Source organism: Schistocerca gregaria, chromosome 3, assembly GCF_023897955.1.
Source record: "Schistocerca gregaria isolate iqSchGreg1 chromosome 3, iqSchGreg1.2, whole genome shotgun sequence".
NCBI classification, from domain to species: domain Eukaryota; kingdom Metazoa; phylum Arthropoda; class Insecta; order Orthoptera; family Acrididae; genus Schistocerca; species Schistocerca gregaria.
Window position 1 is genome coordinate 899,477,010 of NC_064922.1, and position 19,911 is coordinate 899,496,920.

A 19,911-nucleotide genomic window follows, 5' to 3' on the forward strand; every position below is an offset into this window, starting at 1 on the left:
AGTGGATGTCACGCCCACATACTAAATTAGGAAACATATGAAGACAGACATGTGGATATATTCAGTTTTCTGGCCATCAACAGCCAAAAGGAATACTCCAACACTTCCAAATAAGCACACTTTAATGAGAAAATAATCACTGGGAATACAGAACAACAGATCTTGTGTCACTGCCACTGGAACAAGAATCTAAAAAACAATGAGTCTCAAGTACTTTCTACACCTACTCTCTCAGGCAATGCTGGTCGCCATAGAGACCCGCCATGGAAGTGTGGAGCACAGGGGTAGGGAGATGGAAGAAGTCCCATTGAAGTTTGTTTCTGTGCAATGAAATTTTGTGTGACCAACCATGTAATGTCCAGTCCTTAAGAAGACCATGGTTGGACCAATAGTTGTGGAGCCTACAGAAAAGAGTATGATGCATCTGGATACAAGGCAGTCTCAGAGACAAGCAGGTGGGTAAAGGTGGCTTCCTGTGCAAGAGTACAGGGTTGCAGTTGTGACGATACACACTGGCACGGTGATGTTAAAGAGTCCATTGCTCTCGATTCTGGCGCCAATGTTGGTGTCGTCCATCTTCACCAAGACCTGAAACGAGTGTGAGAGCGTTGCAGGTGGTGTTGCGCCATCGTCAGAGTCGTCTTTAGGCTTAGGGAACATGGAGAGAGTGTCATCATGCAGGTGAATGGCCAGGTGCTCTGCATGATGATGGGAGACGTCGATGCTAAACGTCGCATTTGACGATTGCACATGGTTTCCCAGTGAGCTGTCACCTGTCGGAGTTGAGGTGGTGGTTTCATCGTAGTGGGTGACATTTGCATTGGGGAGGGGGTCACATTGAGAAACAGGATGGAATCACATAAGCCTGAAAGATCCACATTTGACACAGACTGTCATTGTTTAACGTCCACACAGACTTGACCCTGTTTGTTGTTCAATACGATGCCCATCGTGTTCTTGGACCTGGCCAGGACATGGTGTGGGCCTGAGTAATGTAGTTACAGAGCTGGCCAGGCTGTTTCATCTCCGAGCATAGTCAATTTGAGTTAGCTAGTACACTGTGATTAAATATTCGGGCAGTTGAATGTGGTTGGGGTAGGGACATGCGAATTCAGCAATATGAAGTTTAACCTTTTCGACCATGCCAGTAATTCACGTGAAGGCATGACTGATTAGTGTTTGAAGAACTTGGCTGGGAGGGCGAGCTATTCCCCATAAAGTACTTCTGTCAGCAAAGCCTTAAGATCATCTTTATGCACTGCACAGATTTCTAGTAGTACCCAGGGTAATGCTTCAGTCCATGTCTTCTCATGGCACATGAGTGCTTTCTTGAACATACGGAGCCATCGTTCTACAAGGGCATTGCTCTGTGAGTGGTAAGCAGTGGTATGGAACTTAGCCACGCCATGCATGGTGCATAGTTTTTCAAGCATTTGGGACTCGACTTACCGACCTTGATCAGTTGTGATCGAAGATGGGCAACCAAACCTCTCGACCTACATGTTAATAAAAACAATAGCTACAGAGTTGTCAGTAATATCTTGAAGGTGCATGGCCTTCATTCACTGCATACTTCTATCAATAGCCAACAGTACGTATCATAAGCCCTTGGATGATGGTAGAGGGCCAATAATGTCAAGGTGGGTGTGCCTTGGGCGTCCTTCTGGAACATCAATTTTTTTTAATGTGATCTGGTTATGATTCCCAACATTATTTGTTTGGCACAAGCTGCATGTGCATAACCATGCCTGGCAGTCCTCTTAAAGTCTGGCCAGACAAAACGTTCTGCAATTACATGTACTGTTGCTGTAATACCAGAGTGTGGCCGAAGAGAAGATTCCTCTTCGCATAGCAGCTGTGACGAATGGACACAGATTACACATAGAGATGTCACAATTTCTAGGACTGGTGACCCCAGACAGCCGTTGCGAAACTACAGCAACATTTTGCAAGATGGCATTCACGAAGTCCTGCACCTTCCTGTCTTCTTGCTGCAAGCAACCCAACTCTTCAAAATTCAGTTGGGAAGTAAATGCTGAAACCCAGGATACGTACTCCACCATCACATGTCTGCTCCTGTAATGTGTGTGATGTCTGTGGTATACTGATTAATGAGAACCACGTGATGAAAATGGTGAGCTGGCAGATCTGCTACCAGGTTACTGATGATCTCTGCAAGGAGTTTGTGGTCAGTATATATGGCGACTTCTCTGCCTTTCAGTGTCACACTGGAAGTACTTCATAGTCTCATATACCATGAACAGCTCCTGGTCTAATGCAGACCACTTTCTTTGCATCTGCTTTCATCTGTGGCGATAGGAATGCACACATCTGGGAAGGTGTGCGTGAGCATAATGTAATTTGCTAATACAACATTGAGTTTCTTGAAGACTTTAATCATGTTGTTCATCCATTCCGATGTTTGTCTACCTGCTAAGATATCTGTTACTGGAGCCTGAATAAATGTGGGCTTAGGTAGGTGTCATCTACAAAAGTTTATGGTTCCCTGAAAAAAGATGCATTTTTTTAATCTTGTAGGTCTACGTAGGTCATGAATGACATCAATCCAATTGGATGCTAGCTGGACGACATCAACATCTCCTGCATTGCCCAGGAATGTCACTGAATCTCAACGTGATTCAGATCATTTCTGGTTGATTTTTACCCCGTTAACCTTCTAAGCTTATAAAACTTGCTGGGGGTGTGACTGATGATCCCCAACTAAGACACAAAATATTAAAATATTATCCAGATACGCATAGCAAAACAGCTTCTACAAGACCAAGCTGATGAACTGTTGCCATTGTTTGGCCACATTCTTGAGTGCATAAAGAATGAAACAGGTTTCAAACAGGCTGAAAGGGGTGATCAGTGCTATTTTGGGCATGTCTCCTGGACAGTATGCTTTATGACATTCAATGACACTAAAGACCTATACGTCATTAAGAAGATGTGCAAAGTCCTGTATATGTGGAACAGGATAAACGTCAATGATGGAACTAATATTAAGGCGCTGCAAAATTGGTAGAAACCTTCTTTCTCGAGTACAAGATGAGTGGGGGCCAACTACTTACTCTCCAAAGAGTGTATTGTTCCATTTCAGAAAAGTTCTTCCCCAACGGCCGGCCGTTGTGGCCGTGCGGTTCTAGGCGCTACAGTCTGGAACCGAGCGACTGCTACAGTTGCAGGTTCGAATCCTGCCTCGGGCATGTATGTGTGTGGTGTCCTTCGGTTAGTTAGGTTTAATTAGTTCTAAGTTCTAGGTGACTGATCACCTCAGAAGTTAAGTCGCATAGTGCTCAGAGCCATTTCTTCACCAACCTCTTTTGCATGGCGAAACTAATGTGCTTGTAGCCAATGTGCCTTGTGGTGCACAAGTGGATTATCAGTGGTATTTACCTTGTGTCACATGCGATTTTTAAAAAAATTGAAGCTAGTTCACCAACTTATAGGGCAGGGGGGAGGGAGAGGAGAGAGAGAGAGAGAGGTGCTAGGTAACAGGAGTGTAAGATGTGCTGCTACTAACCTGTGCTGCTAGGGTCGTCTTGGCCAAGGTATCCATAATAGAGAATGTTATGTTATATGTGAAAGTAGATGAGAGCAGCTGAAGTATGTGAAGAAATCCCTCAAAGTGATGTCGAGCAGACATTGCATCTTGGCATTTCTTATGTGGAGAGCGTCGACGTCAGTGCATTTCGCTGTGGGGCAGGCTCGGAAACTGCCAGCTGCTCCAATAAAGATGCTTGCTCTGTGAGTACAGATATGATTGACTCAGAATTGAGTTGCAAATAGGGTATGCATGCCTTGGTTTGATAGTGTACTAAGAGATGAGAATGTAGATAAAGGATAAGTCATAGAATCAAAGGACATCTATTCCTAGATCTGTGTCATCTCCATCATCCACCTGGAAGGTCCACGGAAAGTATACATCTGGCATGACTTAAACCTGCAGTTCGATTATACTGTGTACCCTTATATATGTCTTATTATTCGCATGTAAGGATAGTTTCATTGGACAGTCATGGCTTGTGGCATAGAACGTCAATATCGCATTTGAGTTGTGCAGAACCGATATGCATGAAAAACCAAGAGGGTCTTTTGAGTTTTGGAAAGTGCTTTTCAGGGATTGTAGAGTAAGCATCACTAGTTCCCATGGTCAGCAATGCCCTCTGGTGTCGATGCTCAGATGTGCTGCGATTTGGCGTTTCGTAGTTTTCCCAGGTCTGGCTTATGCCGTTATGGTGTATTTTCAATATTTTGAAAGAGGAATGACAACTTATAAGTAGCTGTAAAGAATTCTCAGATCTTACCGTGGCAAAAACCTGTGTAACACTGACTTTTAAATCGTTTTCTTGAAAGAAAAGTACATGAATACACTATAGTTTTTTTCATTTTTTGTGAGGTAGGGGGCAGCCCATTATTGCCCTTGCGCAATGGGTCGTTTAAATAAATAGTTATTCTTCCCGCGTTTCACAGGGAATGAAACGGTAGAACCGCTAATAACTGATACACTATACCGTGCACTTACAGTGGTTTGCAGAGCATGGATGTAGATTTATTTGTACACAGCTGCAGTTCGATAGTAGTGTTTGTACTGTGGGGAGCAAAGTGTTTACTGTTGGCAGACCAACTGAATATCTTTGGTTTGTTTATATTTACATCAGTATATCTATAGTAGGAGAAGCATTATTTGATGAAGTAAAGCGACGACATACTGTGTTTGTGGTTCTCAATATTATATTCACTGGATACATTTCTGAATTACTGATTCTTAGGGAATGTTTCTTTAAGTTTCTGTTAAGTGCAACACCTGTATTTATTACTACCCAGTGTAAGTTCCAAAATCACTGCAAAATATGTCCCTTGTTTATAAGTCTATGTGGTGCTCGTAAATACTTGTTTCTTGTGTTCGATTATATGCGATGGGGCGCAAGCTCATGTTACTTTCACAAATAGTAAACCGATTCAGACTGGGAAATGTAAGATATAAAATTTCGGGAATTATTCGTATCAGCCCAAACAAGTACTTAATTTTCGTTGTTTCGTTATTTTCCCTGTTATTAACGTTATGGAATTTTAACAAAGTATGCAACATTGTGTCCGGCTGCACGAGGCTTTTCCCTACTTACAAAATAAATAATAAAATCTATAGTTTGTAAGATTAGACTAGTGTTTGTGCTTTAATTCCCTTCTGAGTTTCTGGGAGCAGTAGGTGCAAGAGATACAAATGCTCTCGCTGTATTATCTGTAGAGTGCACTCCTTGAAACCCGCAGTATTGAAAAAAGGAATGTATATGTTGCATCATTGATGAACACCTGCAGGTTTTTCTCAACATGGATTATTGAAGAGTTAATTTCTGTTCCGCATGATGTCAATAAAAGCAGTGAACATATTTTGGTTCGTTTGAAATGTTGTTAATTACAATATATTAAATATGTGATAGATAACATATATTTTACTGATGTTGTCACCATAGATGCATTATCATCTTAATACAGTAAGGCTATGAGATTGGGCCATTTCTTATTATTTCTCCTCTGAAGTGAAGATATATTACTTTTCCAACAGTAATTGTGTTATCTATGAATCTTAGGTGCACAGTTTACAGTTCTATATAACAATAATAAAACATTGAAAATGAACGAATTAGATAAAGAAAGTATTACGAAAAGAGAGATTGTCTATAACCGAGCAGAGGAACTTATTCATATTTCTAAGGAAAATCAGGACAAGGAGAATCTTGAGTAGCGGCAACTTGAAGTGCATAGTAGTGTCTTATTTAGGAACATATGTGAACGACAGAGTAACAACTATTGTGAAGTATTCTCTTCCTCCCTCCCACCCCCCGCCCCTTTCCTCCTCACACCCTGATTGATTGCTACATCTGTTTGTGTTATCTTTCATTTTCTTCATCAAATCTCATTGCTGTTGATTTCCTCAGATTTAACTTATATTCTCGTTCTGTCCCTTTTGTTTTCACTTCATCTATTTTTTTTCTTATCACATTTTTGTTTGTACACATCTTTAATATTCTCCATTTTAATTATTCAAGTGTGTCTTGGATTTCATTCCAAACTATTTTAGTTTTCATCAAGTTTATGCAGCGTCTTCACCCAGTGACGTAAGATAAGCATAACTATATATTAACTGTGTCCAATAAAAAGAAAGACAGGAAGTCTTCTGCCCTGAAACATAGTTCTTTGTAGCCTTTCTATATTCTTTATTTTAACGAACAAAAAAATGTTGTTCTTCATTTTCAAATGTGCCTTTACAATTAGGAAAATGGAAGAGTATCTCCTGGGTAGTTTGTGTGTTGTGGTATCCCTATCAGATAGAATTGACAGAGGATATCGAAAAAGTTCAAAGAAAGGCAGTTGTTTTGTACTGTGGTGAAGTAGGGGAGGAAGTCTTGTGGATATGGTGATTGATATGGGTTGGCAATTATTAACACAGAGGTGTTTTTTGTGGTTGTTTGAAATTTTAATGATCAACTTTTCCCTTCGAATGCCAACATATTTTCTTTCAGTCCCACATACACAGGGAGAAATAACTATCATAATAAAATAAAATAGATCAGAGCTCACATGGACTTATTTAGCTCCAGTGGAGTGTTCACTGATATGAAACTTCCTGACAGATTAAAATTGTATGCAGGACCAGAACTTGAATGTGGGACATTTGTCTTTTCCAAGTAAGTGCTCTGCCGACTGAGCTACACAATCACAGCTCGTGACCACTCCTCACAGCCTTAGTTCTGCCAGTACCTCACCTCCAACCTTCCAGACTTCACAGAAGTTCTGCAGTGTATCTTGCAAGATGAGCAATCGTGGAAGAAAGGATACCTCTGAGACATGGTGTAGCCACACTCTGGGGTTGTTTCCAGAATGAATTTCCACTCTGCAGCAGTGTGTGTGCCAATTTGAAACTTACTAGCATGTTCTTCTAATCTGCCAGGAAGTTTCAAAGATTTGGGTAATTATTTTTCCCCTTTGTGGAGCAGTTAAGAAGTAGGCTGTAATGGCTATTAAATTGATTTGAATTTTGTGAATCCAAATTGGTGTCAGCTATTTGTGAGAAATGAAACTTTGTGCCGGACCAGGACTTGAACTCGGATTTCCCATTTATTGTGAGTTGTCGCCTTAACCAGTTAACATGCCTCCAGGACAGACCCAAACTTCCATATGTCACTGAGCCCACAACCTTTATCTACATCAGTGAACATTCTCTGCAAGCCATTGTATGGTGGGTGACAGAGGGTTCGATGAACCAGTACTGGTCATTTCCTTTTCTTTTCCACTCACAGAAAGAGCGAGGGGAAAATGGCTGTCTCTATGCCTCCATATAATCCTTAATCTCTCTAATTTTATCTTCTTAGTCCTTACACAAAATGTGCATTGGCAGTAGTAGAATCATTCTGCAGTCAGCATCAAATGCTGGTTCTCTAAGTTTTCTCAGTAGTGCTTCTTGAAAAGACCCTCACCTTCCCTCCAGTGTCTCCCATTTGAGTTCCTGAAGTGTCTCTGTAATACTTGCATGTTCGCTGAACCTATCGGTAACAAATCTAGCAGCCCACCTCCGAATTACTTCGATGTCTTCCTTTAATCCACCCTGGTGTGAAACATTCAAACACTACTCAACAATAAGTTGGAGTAGTGTCCTACATGCAGTCTCCTTTACAGATGAACCACATGTTTCTCAAATTGCCCATTGAACCAAAGTCAACCAGTCACCTTCCCTACTGCAATCCTTACATTCTCATTCCCTTTTATATTGATTTGCAAACACTGTGCCTAGATATTTTGTTGACTTGAAGTCAAGCAGCACACTACTGATACTGTATTTGAACATTATGGGTTTGTTTTTCCTATTCATCTGTGTTAACTTACATTCTTTAACATTTAAAGCTAGGTGCCATTCATCGCACCAACTAGAAATTTTGTCTAATTCTATTTGTATCCTTATACATTCATTCAATTACAACACTGTCCCATACACCACAGCACCATCAGCAAACAGCCACAGACTGCTGCTTACCTTCTCTGCCAGATTATTTATGTATGTAGAAAATAAGAGCGATGCTATCACATTTCCCTGGGGCACTCATGATGATACCCTTGCTTCCACATTTCATGATTCCCTCAGGGTTATGAACTCTGTGAAATATGGAAGTTTGGGTTGATCCTGGGGGTTCGCTCGGATAGCTGAAGTGGTTAAGGCAACTGCTCACAATAAGTGGGAAATTCAGGTTCAAGTACAGGCTTGGCACAAATTTTCATTCACTGCAAAAACTGTTATCAATCCAGATTCACAAAATGTGAATCAATTTCATAGAATTTACCACAACTGTAATTGTAAGAACAGTATCCCTTCCTTCAGACATGCGTGTCTTTGGGAAGTCTTTAATACAATATCAAAGTGGTACAGAGAGTGGCAGCTTACTTTAAATATTCAGAAATATAAATTTATGTGCATCACTGAATGAAAAAAATTTACTGTCCTGTGATCATAGTGCCAGTGAGTGATAATGTTGTAACACGTTTTTTTAGGTATATGAAATGGAATGATCACATAGTGTAGTATCTTTATTGTCACATGAGAGGTATATACAATCATTTGAGTAAAATATTGGTGACATGTCGGGTTATCGGAAACGTCCGATCCCACCCATGTGCTTTGACCAGTGACGTCACCAATATGGCTGAAACGACAACTCCCATATCGTGACTATGACGTCATTAAGTAAACATGATATCAAACACAAAAATAGATCGAAAAACCATCAAACACATATTCCTCCAAAACTAATGGGACAAGTGCGGGGAAATCGGGGGTTTTTGGGTGGGGCCAAACTAAAAATAAACACACGCCACTAAACCAAATGACAAAAACGCTAAAATAAAATGACTACAACCTTCCCAAAATCAACTAAAAACAATATCCACTGGAATCGAACACTTCCCTTGAGTTATATAGGTCAACAGAAACAGAAACGGATTCAAAATCATAAAACCCAAAACTACAACCACATCCACAATCATTACTACCTCAAAAAACACAACGAAAATGGAATCAAACACTTCCCTTCACCTATATAGGTCAGCAGCAACTACCAATACCACACTATAAATCTCAAAACTTTTGCCTTCACCACACTTAATACTACCATAAAAAGACACCTAGAAAATCAAAATTGGAATCGAACACTTCCCTTGACCTGTTATCCTTACGACATCTCCACATTTAGCGGCCCCTGGTCCGAAACGCTGGATCATTTCTTCACGACGCACTGAACACTTCACGACTTCATCCAAAAATCCGAATAGTTGAAGAAATTTTGTTGGAGACAACGCACTGTCACCCATCATCGCCGACAACCGAAAACTGTTGACGTTGTCAGTCATATCCACACCTACCAAATACATAAACTAAGCAATTTACCAAAATTCACACACGACGAACAGAAAGAAACTACAATAATGTCGACATAACAAAACCAAAATCGTTAACTCTTTGAAAAATATTCCGCTGAAAGCACAGTCACTACCGACGCCACACACGTGCAGTGCTACCACGCAAACGAACCCCATTCACCACATAACATGCTACCCATAAACACACCACTAGAGAGAACCACAGACCGCAACAATACGCCACCTATAAACACGCCACACACGCAAACTAAACCAAAAACATCACACAACACATAAACACACCACCAGAGAGCACCATCGATCACATCAAAACGACACCTACAAACACGCCACTCTCACAAACTAAATTCCGCGCCATCATGATGTCACACATCACAACAGCCTTACATCACAGCTCAAAGCCGACGGGTGGAATCGGACGCTTCCGTTGACCCTGTCAGTGAATACCGCTGTGTGTCCACATAGGTTTATATGAAAAACAACAAATATTAAAAGAAAGTGTATCCATACACCAACAAGCATGTTACAACATAAAAAGTTTACGCTATCAAAAATTTTCCAACAAGGTTTTTTCCTAACTATTTCACAAACAAAGAACAAAACAAAAATGATAGATTAGGACAAGCAGTAGGCAAGGAAAATATACAAAAAGGAAAGCACAAGTGGTCACTGGTTTGCAGGGCCCATTGGAAATCGTCATGGAGATTCTGAGAAAGCTGATTTGGTGGATGCTTTATGATAAATGCGAACTACTGCGTGAAAGCCTACTTATGAAGTATTGAGAAGCAATTGTAAGTGATGAATCTAGAAATATACTACAATCCCGTATGTATTTCTTGCCATTGGATACAAAGACAAGGTTAGCATAGTTACAGTGTGTAGAAAGACGTTCAAGCAATCGCTTGTCAATACTCCATAACTGAATGAAATGGGAAGAAGCTGTAGTAACTTGCACAATTAGAAGTACTCAGTGCTGGACATGGTTTGCAGAATCTAGAGGTCGATAAATATAATCATGCTGAAAACTTTATGTTGTAAGAAACTATAAATTGTGAGGACATTGGTTCAAAAGCCCCATCCAATCTTTCAGATTTAGTGTTTCCATGTTTCCCTAAATCACTTGAAGGAAATCTCAGCCTATTTTCTTTGAAAAGCACATGGCCAATATTTTCCTCAGTTTGTGCTCTGTCTCTAAAACCCCCTTTTTAAGTGGAATGCTATAGCCTAATCTACCTTCTTTTTGCCTGTCTTCCTTACAACAATGTGTTATTCCACAACAGAATATGAAATGAGTGCAACTTGGTGGTCAGTGTTGTTGAAATGTGAAATAACTGCCTAATTTTCCACACACTTGTCATGGTTGGAAACTTAATTATTAATTTTATTGACAGATAAAGCATTTCCTACATTAATTTTTTTGAGTTCAGAGGATAGTACTTAATATACTGTGTTCACAGGTAGGGTTCACAACCCTGTGTCCTTTCTCAAATATTTTGTTTTGATCAATCAATGGAAAATCCAGAGTGGAATAATGACAATATTTTGAAAAGGATAGTCACTACTCACCATATAGCGGAGATGCTGAGCCGCAGATAGGTACAACAAAAAGTCTGTCAAACAAAGCTTTTGGCCAAACAGAAATAGACTACACACACACACACACACACACACACACACACACACACACACACACACACACACACACACAGAGTCTCTGGCTGCCAAGACCAGACTGGCATTGTCAGTCAGAGAATATAACCATGTATGTGTGTGTGTGTGTGGTGTTGTTGTTGTTGTTGTTTAATTTTGACAAAGGCCCATTTGGCTGAAAGCTTTGTTTGACAGTCTTTTTATTGTACCTATCTGCAACTCAGCATCTCTGCTATATTATTTTGATCATAATTTTATAATTATGCACTTTGCCAAATTGTAAAACATGTACAAGAAGCAGTAATCTTCAACATTTTTATTTTATAGAATGTTTTCGTGTGTGAAACAAATGTCAGCATTGCTGCCAAGCATTGCTTGCTTCCACACTAGCTCAGTTGCCAGTGCCTGGAGTGGCAGGCCTGGTGGACCTCGTAAGTGGCTGAGTCACAACAAGAAAATATATCCACCACAATTACCTGATGAAGAACCAAGACCTGCTGTAAGTATCCTGATTTTAGATGTAATCTGGTGGCAGATTTTATATGATGCTTACTTTCATAACAAGTCATTTTCGTCAGGGAACTACAGGAATGCACCAGGGATGGCCTTTTAAAAAAATAACATACATTAGCAAACAGAATATGCTCCAAATTCTATGTACTCTCTCTTTTATTACTTGCACTTTGCTTATATCATGAATATAGTTCTTTCCCCTCTTTTTTCCTAAATAATTTTGGAGTTTTGTCTATTGGGACTTCCTTGTAACATAGAGCTTCAAGATAAATTTGATGCATTAGTTTTGAGTCTATATACATATTTTAAAATGCAGTTATTGAGCTAGTTTTCTTTTGCATCAAACGCTATCCACGAGCATGCCAGAGTTTTCTTTGGTCACTGGTGGGTTACTTTCCATTTCTTGTTAGAAAGCATGCTGTCCTTTCACAACTGTTATGGTCTGTTGATCCACTTCTGCATTGTGTGTCATAGTTTGTCATACTGAGAAAGGAAAGGTACACTAAGATGGTTTGTCGGTGTTTACTGTAGTCGTCTGTTCATAAACTGATTTGATGCAACTCTCCACACTAGTCCATCTTGGGTGTCTTTTCATACCTGCTCTGTATAGCCATTCAAACTTGCTTACTGTTTTGTTGTCTTGGTGTCTTTCTACAGTTTAGATGGTCTGCAATTTCCTGTTTCCAAATTAACTGATACTTATTGCTTTGAGGTTTGTTCTGTTGTTCTGTCACTGCATTCTGTTAAATTATGCTGTACAACTCTTTTCTCTGCAGTTTGATTCAGTATATCATTAGTTCCCCAGTCTACTTATATCACAATTCAAAAATAAATTTTTTTGTAACCATTCACACTTATTATTATTCTCACAATGTCTATCTCCATGAGCAGGTGGATTTATTACACCTAAAAAGGCACAGACACTGTGTGTGCAAGACTTCTGTAGGTAACCTTAGGCACTGTGTTTCAGTGGTCATGGTTCTCTTCCATTCAAATGTACATCACATACACTTTCTATAAATCAAACTGGGCAATGTTAGAGAAGCCATTTTTGCTTTGTTCATTGTATAGAATGTGTATGTTAATATGACTGGAAAAGAAAATATGACTACTGAAAGGCAGTGTCTGAGATCAGCCACAGAAGTCACACACAAAGCATCTGAGCTATTTTGGGTCACCACCTGCTGACTGAGATATAATCCTTTGATACATGTAGTGGCAAGAGCAGTAAATGAGGCTAGCTGCAATAATTTATTTCCAAGTTGATATTTGTAATGGTCATGTCAAGTCTAACCCAAAATGTTTACTCCTTAAGCTACCCATTTGATCTTCATTAGCATCACATTTAAGAAACATCTACCAACTTTTTGTCTGTGCTGTTTGTATACCACATTTTGCTTTCATATAATGTATAATAATAATAATAATAATAATGGAAAAGACCTTCTAAGTTATATATTTTTATCTGATGTTAACATATTTCTCTTCTTCAACAAAGCCAGTCAACATTTCTTACCTTCTTTAACTTCAGCTGTTGTCAGGTATTTTGGTACCCAAATAACAAAACTCATCTACTGCAGTCAGCACCTCATTTTCCAATCTAATTTTATCAACATTACCTGTCTAAATTTGATTACTTTCTTGTATAAGATGGACATAAAAGAGTTTACTGTTGGGTTTCATCTCCATTCACTTACAGCGAGACAAAAGTTTATCATAAATTAATGAACAGCTCTAGAACAAATCTTTCACTTTGCAGCAATTTGTGCTCTGATCTCAAATTTCATGACATTTTTCACCTAGCACTTCTAGTTTACAGATTATTCCAAAACAGCATGCTGCCCCAATAGAGAATTGACAACATTCCATCAATCAGGGCAGGCTAGTTCTAAGGTTTAGCTGACATGTGCTTTATTTTTACACATGACTCATCCAAAGAATGCAATTGTTTGTAAGTTGTCACCATTCCTTGTTGCACATTGGTAGTTGATTGATTGTAGTTGCTGATTTTTTTAAATTATGTGCTCTTGTGTTGGTGTTAAATACTTGTGTAGTATCTTATAATGCTGGTGCCACCTTCAGCTGACATTTCCTACAAATCAGGCAAGTTGGCATAGTGACTTAGATGCTGAACTTATAGAGCTGTTACAGTCCTTTGGAAAGACGTAGTCCGATTTCATGTACAGCCCAGTTCAGACCAAACATTTATGTGATCTTTAAAGCTGTGGTCATTGATGAGATGATAAACCCTAATTTTCCTTTCGTCGCTCTTTTTCTTCCCCTCAGATCCCACAGTTTTGCAGCCATTTCAGATTCATTTCATTTTTTCCAGCCAACACAACCGCTCACCCTATTTAGACTGTGGTTTGACAAAATTTATCTTGGTATTATCTGCAAACTTTAAAATTTTCAAATGTCTTTCTTTCAGTATGTTTGTCATATGAAAGCCAACATCAAATACAGTCCATGGAAGATGTGGTATATAGCATGTTTGGTACGTGGATTGTCGGTGGAAGAAGCACTTAAACAACTCAGTTTTGTTAATAAGAAAGGTGCAACATACGTGAGAGATACCATTTTGGAAGCACAAAATTTGGCAGTAGAGAAGCACAATGTAGAATACAAGACAAATTTATGGGTTGGTAAGTGTTTTTTCTAATTTTAAATAGGTGTGAAGTATTATGTTTTCACTTAAGAATCACAGGTTTATGGATTTGTACTCCTTCAGCAAAATCAGCCTTTTACTCAGATGTCTCAGTAATTTTTCATGTTACTTCTCTTTTCTGCATTCATTGATGACAACCTGAGTAATAAGGGCAGGACTCTTTATGTTGATATATCATCAGAATAGAATATAGTTGTTCTTTCTTCCTCTTCCCCCATTTGTCTCCTACATTATTCCATGATCCCTCCTCTTCATACTGCCAATTCCCTCCATAACAAGAAATTTGATAAATAATAATTTACTAAGTCTTTGACAGTTCAGTTATTGTTATAACAGATCATCCAGGAAATAATAAGTAGAACTGAGTTAACACTACAGCCATTGGCCATTTGCATTTAGGTGGACCCTGTGTATTATTGGTGAGTGGTGTTTTTATAAAGATAAGAATCAAAATGTCAGGTAAGTGTGAGATTTGGGTGGTGATTGATTTTAGAATGTGGGGGAAACAGGATTGATTGCCATTCATCATGAAACCTAGAAGATTAATAGACATGAATTGATGACTAAATTAGAAGTGGGAGGACGTTGTTAAGTTCAGAACATGAGAATGTTGAAGCTGCTGACTGAACTCAACAACACTCAAAATTTCCGAAGAAGTAGTGGAAGGTGTTGATGCAATGACTTTTCCATGCACCTGCAGTCTTCAGTTTTATGTATCTTGATCCTGTATGTTTTGTTTTGTTCTGTTTATAAATTGTCTTGGTCTTTTCTTATTTCTTGTAACCCCACAAAGAACTCCTTGGTCATATATGATGCACTCACATGGCTACATGACCTACTCACCTAAATTTTCACTTTCATTACATTCATAATTATACCTTACTCTCTAACAAAATCATGGGCATGACATCCATAGACCTCTCTGCTGCCTGCAGTATGGTTAATCTCAGATTCCTCATGCAAAAGATCTACCCTGTAACAAAAAATTGGCTATTAGAGGCCTCGAAAACCAATGTTTCTCTGCATATTTCCAGGACAGAAGAAGGAGGTGGTGGAGATAGCAAATGGTCTACTTGAGGGTAGTGTACTGCCTCCAACACTCTGTAATATTTGTACCAATGAACCACTACCCCACACGCTTCAAATAGGTCTTCATTGATGACTGAGCCATGGACATTCAGAGTAGTGTGCTTAAGAAAATTAAAGTTGGGATCACTACAGCTGTAGAGAGGCTCGAGCACTACTGCGTCTTAAAAAATAATTAATAAAAAAATAATAAAACAGCTCACATTAGTGAATATAACTGTCAGAAAAACTACCCCCTGGTCACCCTGAAAATAGGGAAATATGGATATACCACAACAGACTGCAGACAGAAACAACAAGATACAAAGCAAATCTCAAAAGGCAGAAGCCCCAGTACTTATGCAATTTTGGTGAGATCCAGAAAACCCACCACTTTTATTCCTGCCCTGATTTCTCCCCTCACTGCTGAATTTCAGACCTCATGTCACTTCTCATCTAATTTTCATAAGCCTAGTTGTCCCGCTGTAACAATTTTTGATGCTTTCTGTCACTCGCCGTCTTCTCAGAATTTGTTTTACAAAAAATTTTGATTTTAGCATGCAGTACAGTTATATCAGCTGTTAGCTGCAGCTATAGACCACAGGGTGCTTCAGCACCATCTAGATGCACATTTCTCAATTTCTGTTCGCACATGAATGCTGCTCCGTCAGTTGCATGTTTATCTGTCACTGGTCACTCACGCCACATCTAATACATGTATTATTTTATGTATGACAAAGGCATACACAGTTTTTATGGTTGTCGAGATTGATTATGACTAAGCCTGCTGGCATCTACTCTGCTGATTTTTGCATGTGGCCACTCAGATTCCATTTGCTCCTGGGCTAAACTAGTCTGACTTATCTGTACTATTTCCTACGTATTCATGTGCCATTTTTTGGTTGTTGCTACAAATGTTTGAAACAGCTTAACTGTACTGACGTATTTGTTTTCTGTGATCTGTATTCCTTTTCTTCTTTTGATCTGTATGTATTCTTTTAATTTTTAATGTGATAGCAATCCACAGTTCTTGGATGGTTTGCATTAAATACTCAGTGAAACTATGTTTTCTATGTATGAAGTAAGTTACACTTGTAAAATTTAAATTAATGATAAAGAGAAATAGCTAAGATCGACACCCAAATTTCTCTACATAAATGAATAGTGCTGCTGACCTTAAAAAAATTTCATGTTAAGTCCATATCACTATTTCCAAATCCTGTTTGCATTAGTTGGTATTTTTTTTCCATAGATTGTGTGCAATTAAAACCAAACCAACTGCATTGCTGCTTCTACAAATTTTAGATAGGTCAAAATAGGATTAAATAAAAAGAAAAATGAAAGTACAAATTAGGACACACACACACACACACACACACACACACACACACACACACACACACTAGTGCACTCCTACATGGTGCTTGCTTGACGCATAATGCCGGGATTGCACTCTGGCAGGTAGACTCAGCTGTGGGATGTATGGGATAGGGTGGACAGAGGGAGAGACAGATGGGATGCAGGAAGAGCAGTTCAGGGTAGGTAGTTAGTGGCTTGGAGAGAGGTAGCTGGTTTGCTGCTGCTTGGTAATTATTCCTTGGTAAATATTTGGCTGGCCACAGCTCCATATTCACGATGGATCAATAGTGATTGAATTGGGAGTGGTTGATAGGTCAGAGAAAGGGGAAGTGTTGGGTGGAGGGTGTATGAACAGTGGGTTAACTGAGATTGAGTCAAGAAGGGTTATGGAGGTGAAGAATGTGTTGTAACGATCCAAGTGGTGTGGACTGTGAAGTAGCCATTGAAATCGAGAATGTTGTGCTCAGCCTCGTGTGCCACCCAGTGCTCATCTTTGTTCTTGACCATAGTGTGGCAGTGGCAATTCATTCTGCTGAACAGCCAGTTGGTTGTCGCACAGACGTAAAAAGCTGTTCAATGACTGCAGCAGAGCTGGGATATGACGTGGTTGGTTTCACCAGTGCCCTTGCCTCTGATGGGAAAGGAAAAGCCTATGACGGGACTGGCATGGGAAGTACTAAGTGGTTGGATTGGGCATATATTGCACCTGAGTTTTCCACTGGGAATGATCACTGTGTCAAGAACTGGTAGTGGAAGTTGATAGAGATGAATATGATGTTGTATGGGTTGAGTGGATTATGGATACTACTTTAGGGTGTCCTCGTTTCAGGGCATGATGATAGATTATCAAAGTCCCGGCAAAGAATATAGTTCAGGTGTTCCAGTCCAGCGTGATAACTAGGTAAAGAGGGCGACTCTCGTGGTGGTGGTGGGAGGATTAGGGATGTGTGAGGATGTGGCAAGAGAAATCTGTTTGCAGAGTAGGTGTAAGCAGTAGTAGCACCTGCCTGTGAAGGCCCTTGAGAGATCTTCATCATAGTGTTCAAGGGAGTTCTTGTCACTGCCACACACCATTCATGGGGCACCAGGCTGTAAGAGAAGGGTTTTTTGGTGTGGTTGTCATGACATCTGTCGAAGTGCAGGTACTGTTGATGGTTAGTAGTTTTAATATGGGTAGAGGTGTGGACTGAGCCATCAGAGGGGTGGAGTTCAACATCCACAAAGTTGGCATATAGATTTGAGGAGGAGCAGGTGAAGTGGATGAGAGAGAAGTTGTTGAGATTGTGAGAGAATGATGACAGAATGTCTTGGACCTGAGTCCACATCATGATGAAACCAAAGAGAACCAGCCAAGGGTTCTGGGGTTTCGGGAGGCTAGGAAGGTTTCCTATAGACAGCACATAAAAAGGTTGGCATTGCTGGGTGCCATGTAGATGCCCATGGCAGTGCCACAGATTTGTTTTTATACCTTCCTTTAAAAGGAGAATTAGTTGTGTGTCAGGATATAGTTGGTAAGGTGCATGAGGAATGAGGTTGTGGGTTTTGAGTCTGAAGGATGTTGAGAAAATGGCAAATCTGTGGGCAGAAGGGATGTTGGTGTATAGTGAGGTGGCATCAACAGTGATGAATGGGGATCCAAGAGATATAGGGGTGGACGTGCCAAAGACCTACTCTCCTTCTTCTGACTTCATTGTCACCATTCCTCCAAACATAGCCACTCTTGTCCCAACACTGAGTCTTGACTCAGCCGGTTCATACCACCATCAACTGTGATAGTCCCACCTCCCACCTTATCACCACATGGTCACCTTCCTACAACTTGGCCTCACCATCCTCCCCAAAACTCCCTCTAAGAACACTAAACATACAGCAGAAGAAAGGTCAACCATACACAATCTCAAAACAGATCCTGACCTAATATCCTCCCAGCAGACAAAGGCTCCACCAATCTCATGATGAATTGCAGTGACGACTTGACAGAAGACTTGCGCTGTCTGCCGTAACTCCACCACCTACAAGCTCTGCCATAGTGGTCCCATCTGAGAAGTGCAACGTAACTACAAATCCATACTGAAATCCTTAGGCCCATTCCAGAACCTTTCCTCTGAGTGCCTCTCCCTACTCCCTCAGTGATACCGCACACAACCACCTTATATATGCTCCCCACAATCCCTAAATCTAACAGTTGTGGACACTTCATTGTAGCAGGTTATTATGCTCCTACTGAAAGAATTTCCACCCATTTTCAACAACACTTCCACCCAGTTGCCCAAAACTTACCCCTTCACATCAAAGATATTAATCACTTCCTTCACCAACTCTTCACCATCCCCACTCCTTTACCTCCTGGGTCTCTGCTTGTCACTGTTGATCTCACCTCCATATACAGCAACACCCCTCATGACCATGGCCTTGCCGTTACCTCTCCCAATGTCCTATACAGTCCAAACCCACAACATCGTTCTTCATATACCTTATCGACTAAATCCTGACACACAAAGTTATTTGTCTGTTCAGGGTAATGTACATAAATAAACTTATAGCACAGACATGGACACCCACATAACACCCTTCTATGTCATCCTTTTTATGTGCCATCTAGGGGGAACCTCCCTACCCTCTCCAAACCCCAAATCCCGTGTCTCATTCACTGATGATATTGTTGTGGTCTGGGCTCAAGGCCAACTCATTTCTTCGCAAGCTTAACACCTTCTCTCCCATCCACATCCACCTAACACCGTATCTCACGTCGTGCCAGTCCTGGCAATCAATAGTTTTACTCCTGACTACAATGGTGGAGGTAGCTGTCAAAAGCTCGAGAATTTTATTTGAATTGACTTGGCTTAAAAACTGAGAAGATTTTATCCAGACATGCCACTGCGAAAGACTCCAAGAACAGTATACACACAGCATTGTCAAGTGCATCTAGGGGCCTAGACTCTTAATGACATAAGAAACTGAGGATGGCCCATCCTATCAGCTAACATGGAGAAGGAGTTATGGAATTTGGTCAGGAAACATACAAACAAGTAGGCAAGACTTGAATAACTACAAGCTTTAATGCTTGTCTGAACTAAATTAAATTAGTGATCTGCATGAAATTTCACTATTCCTGATTGTACAAAATACCACGGAGGAAAGTACACAACTAACTATGAACACAAGCAGAGCCAGAGCAATTATGACAAGTCCAGGCCCTGGGCCTGGCCTGCTCAGGGATCCCTCCT

The 19,911-nt window shown here is 40.1% G+C and overlaps 1 protein-coding gene across 1 annotated transcript in view; it reads left to right on the forward strand.

Moving 5' to 3' along the window:
- Window positions 1-4,630: 4,630 nt before the first annotated feature.
- Window positions 4,631-19,911, forward strand: part of LOC126354346 (39S ribosomal protein L22, mitochondrial) — a 38,721-nt gene continuing 23,440 nt past the window's right edge. Inside the window, exons 1-3 of the mRNA XM_050003921.1 lie at window positions 4,631-4,831; window positions 11,410-11,581; window positions 14,024-14,237. Coding sequence (XP_049859878.1) covers window positions 11,411-11,581; window positions 14,024-14,237 — 385 coding nt within the window. The 5' untranslated portion in view covers window positions 4,631-4,831; window position 11,410. The remainder of the gene's footprint in view (window positions 4,832-11,409; window positions 11,582-14,023; window positions 14,238-19,911) is intronic.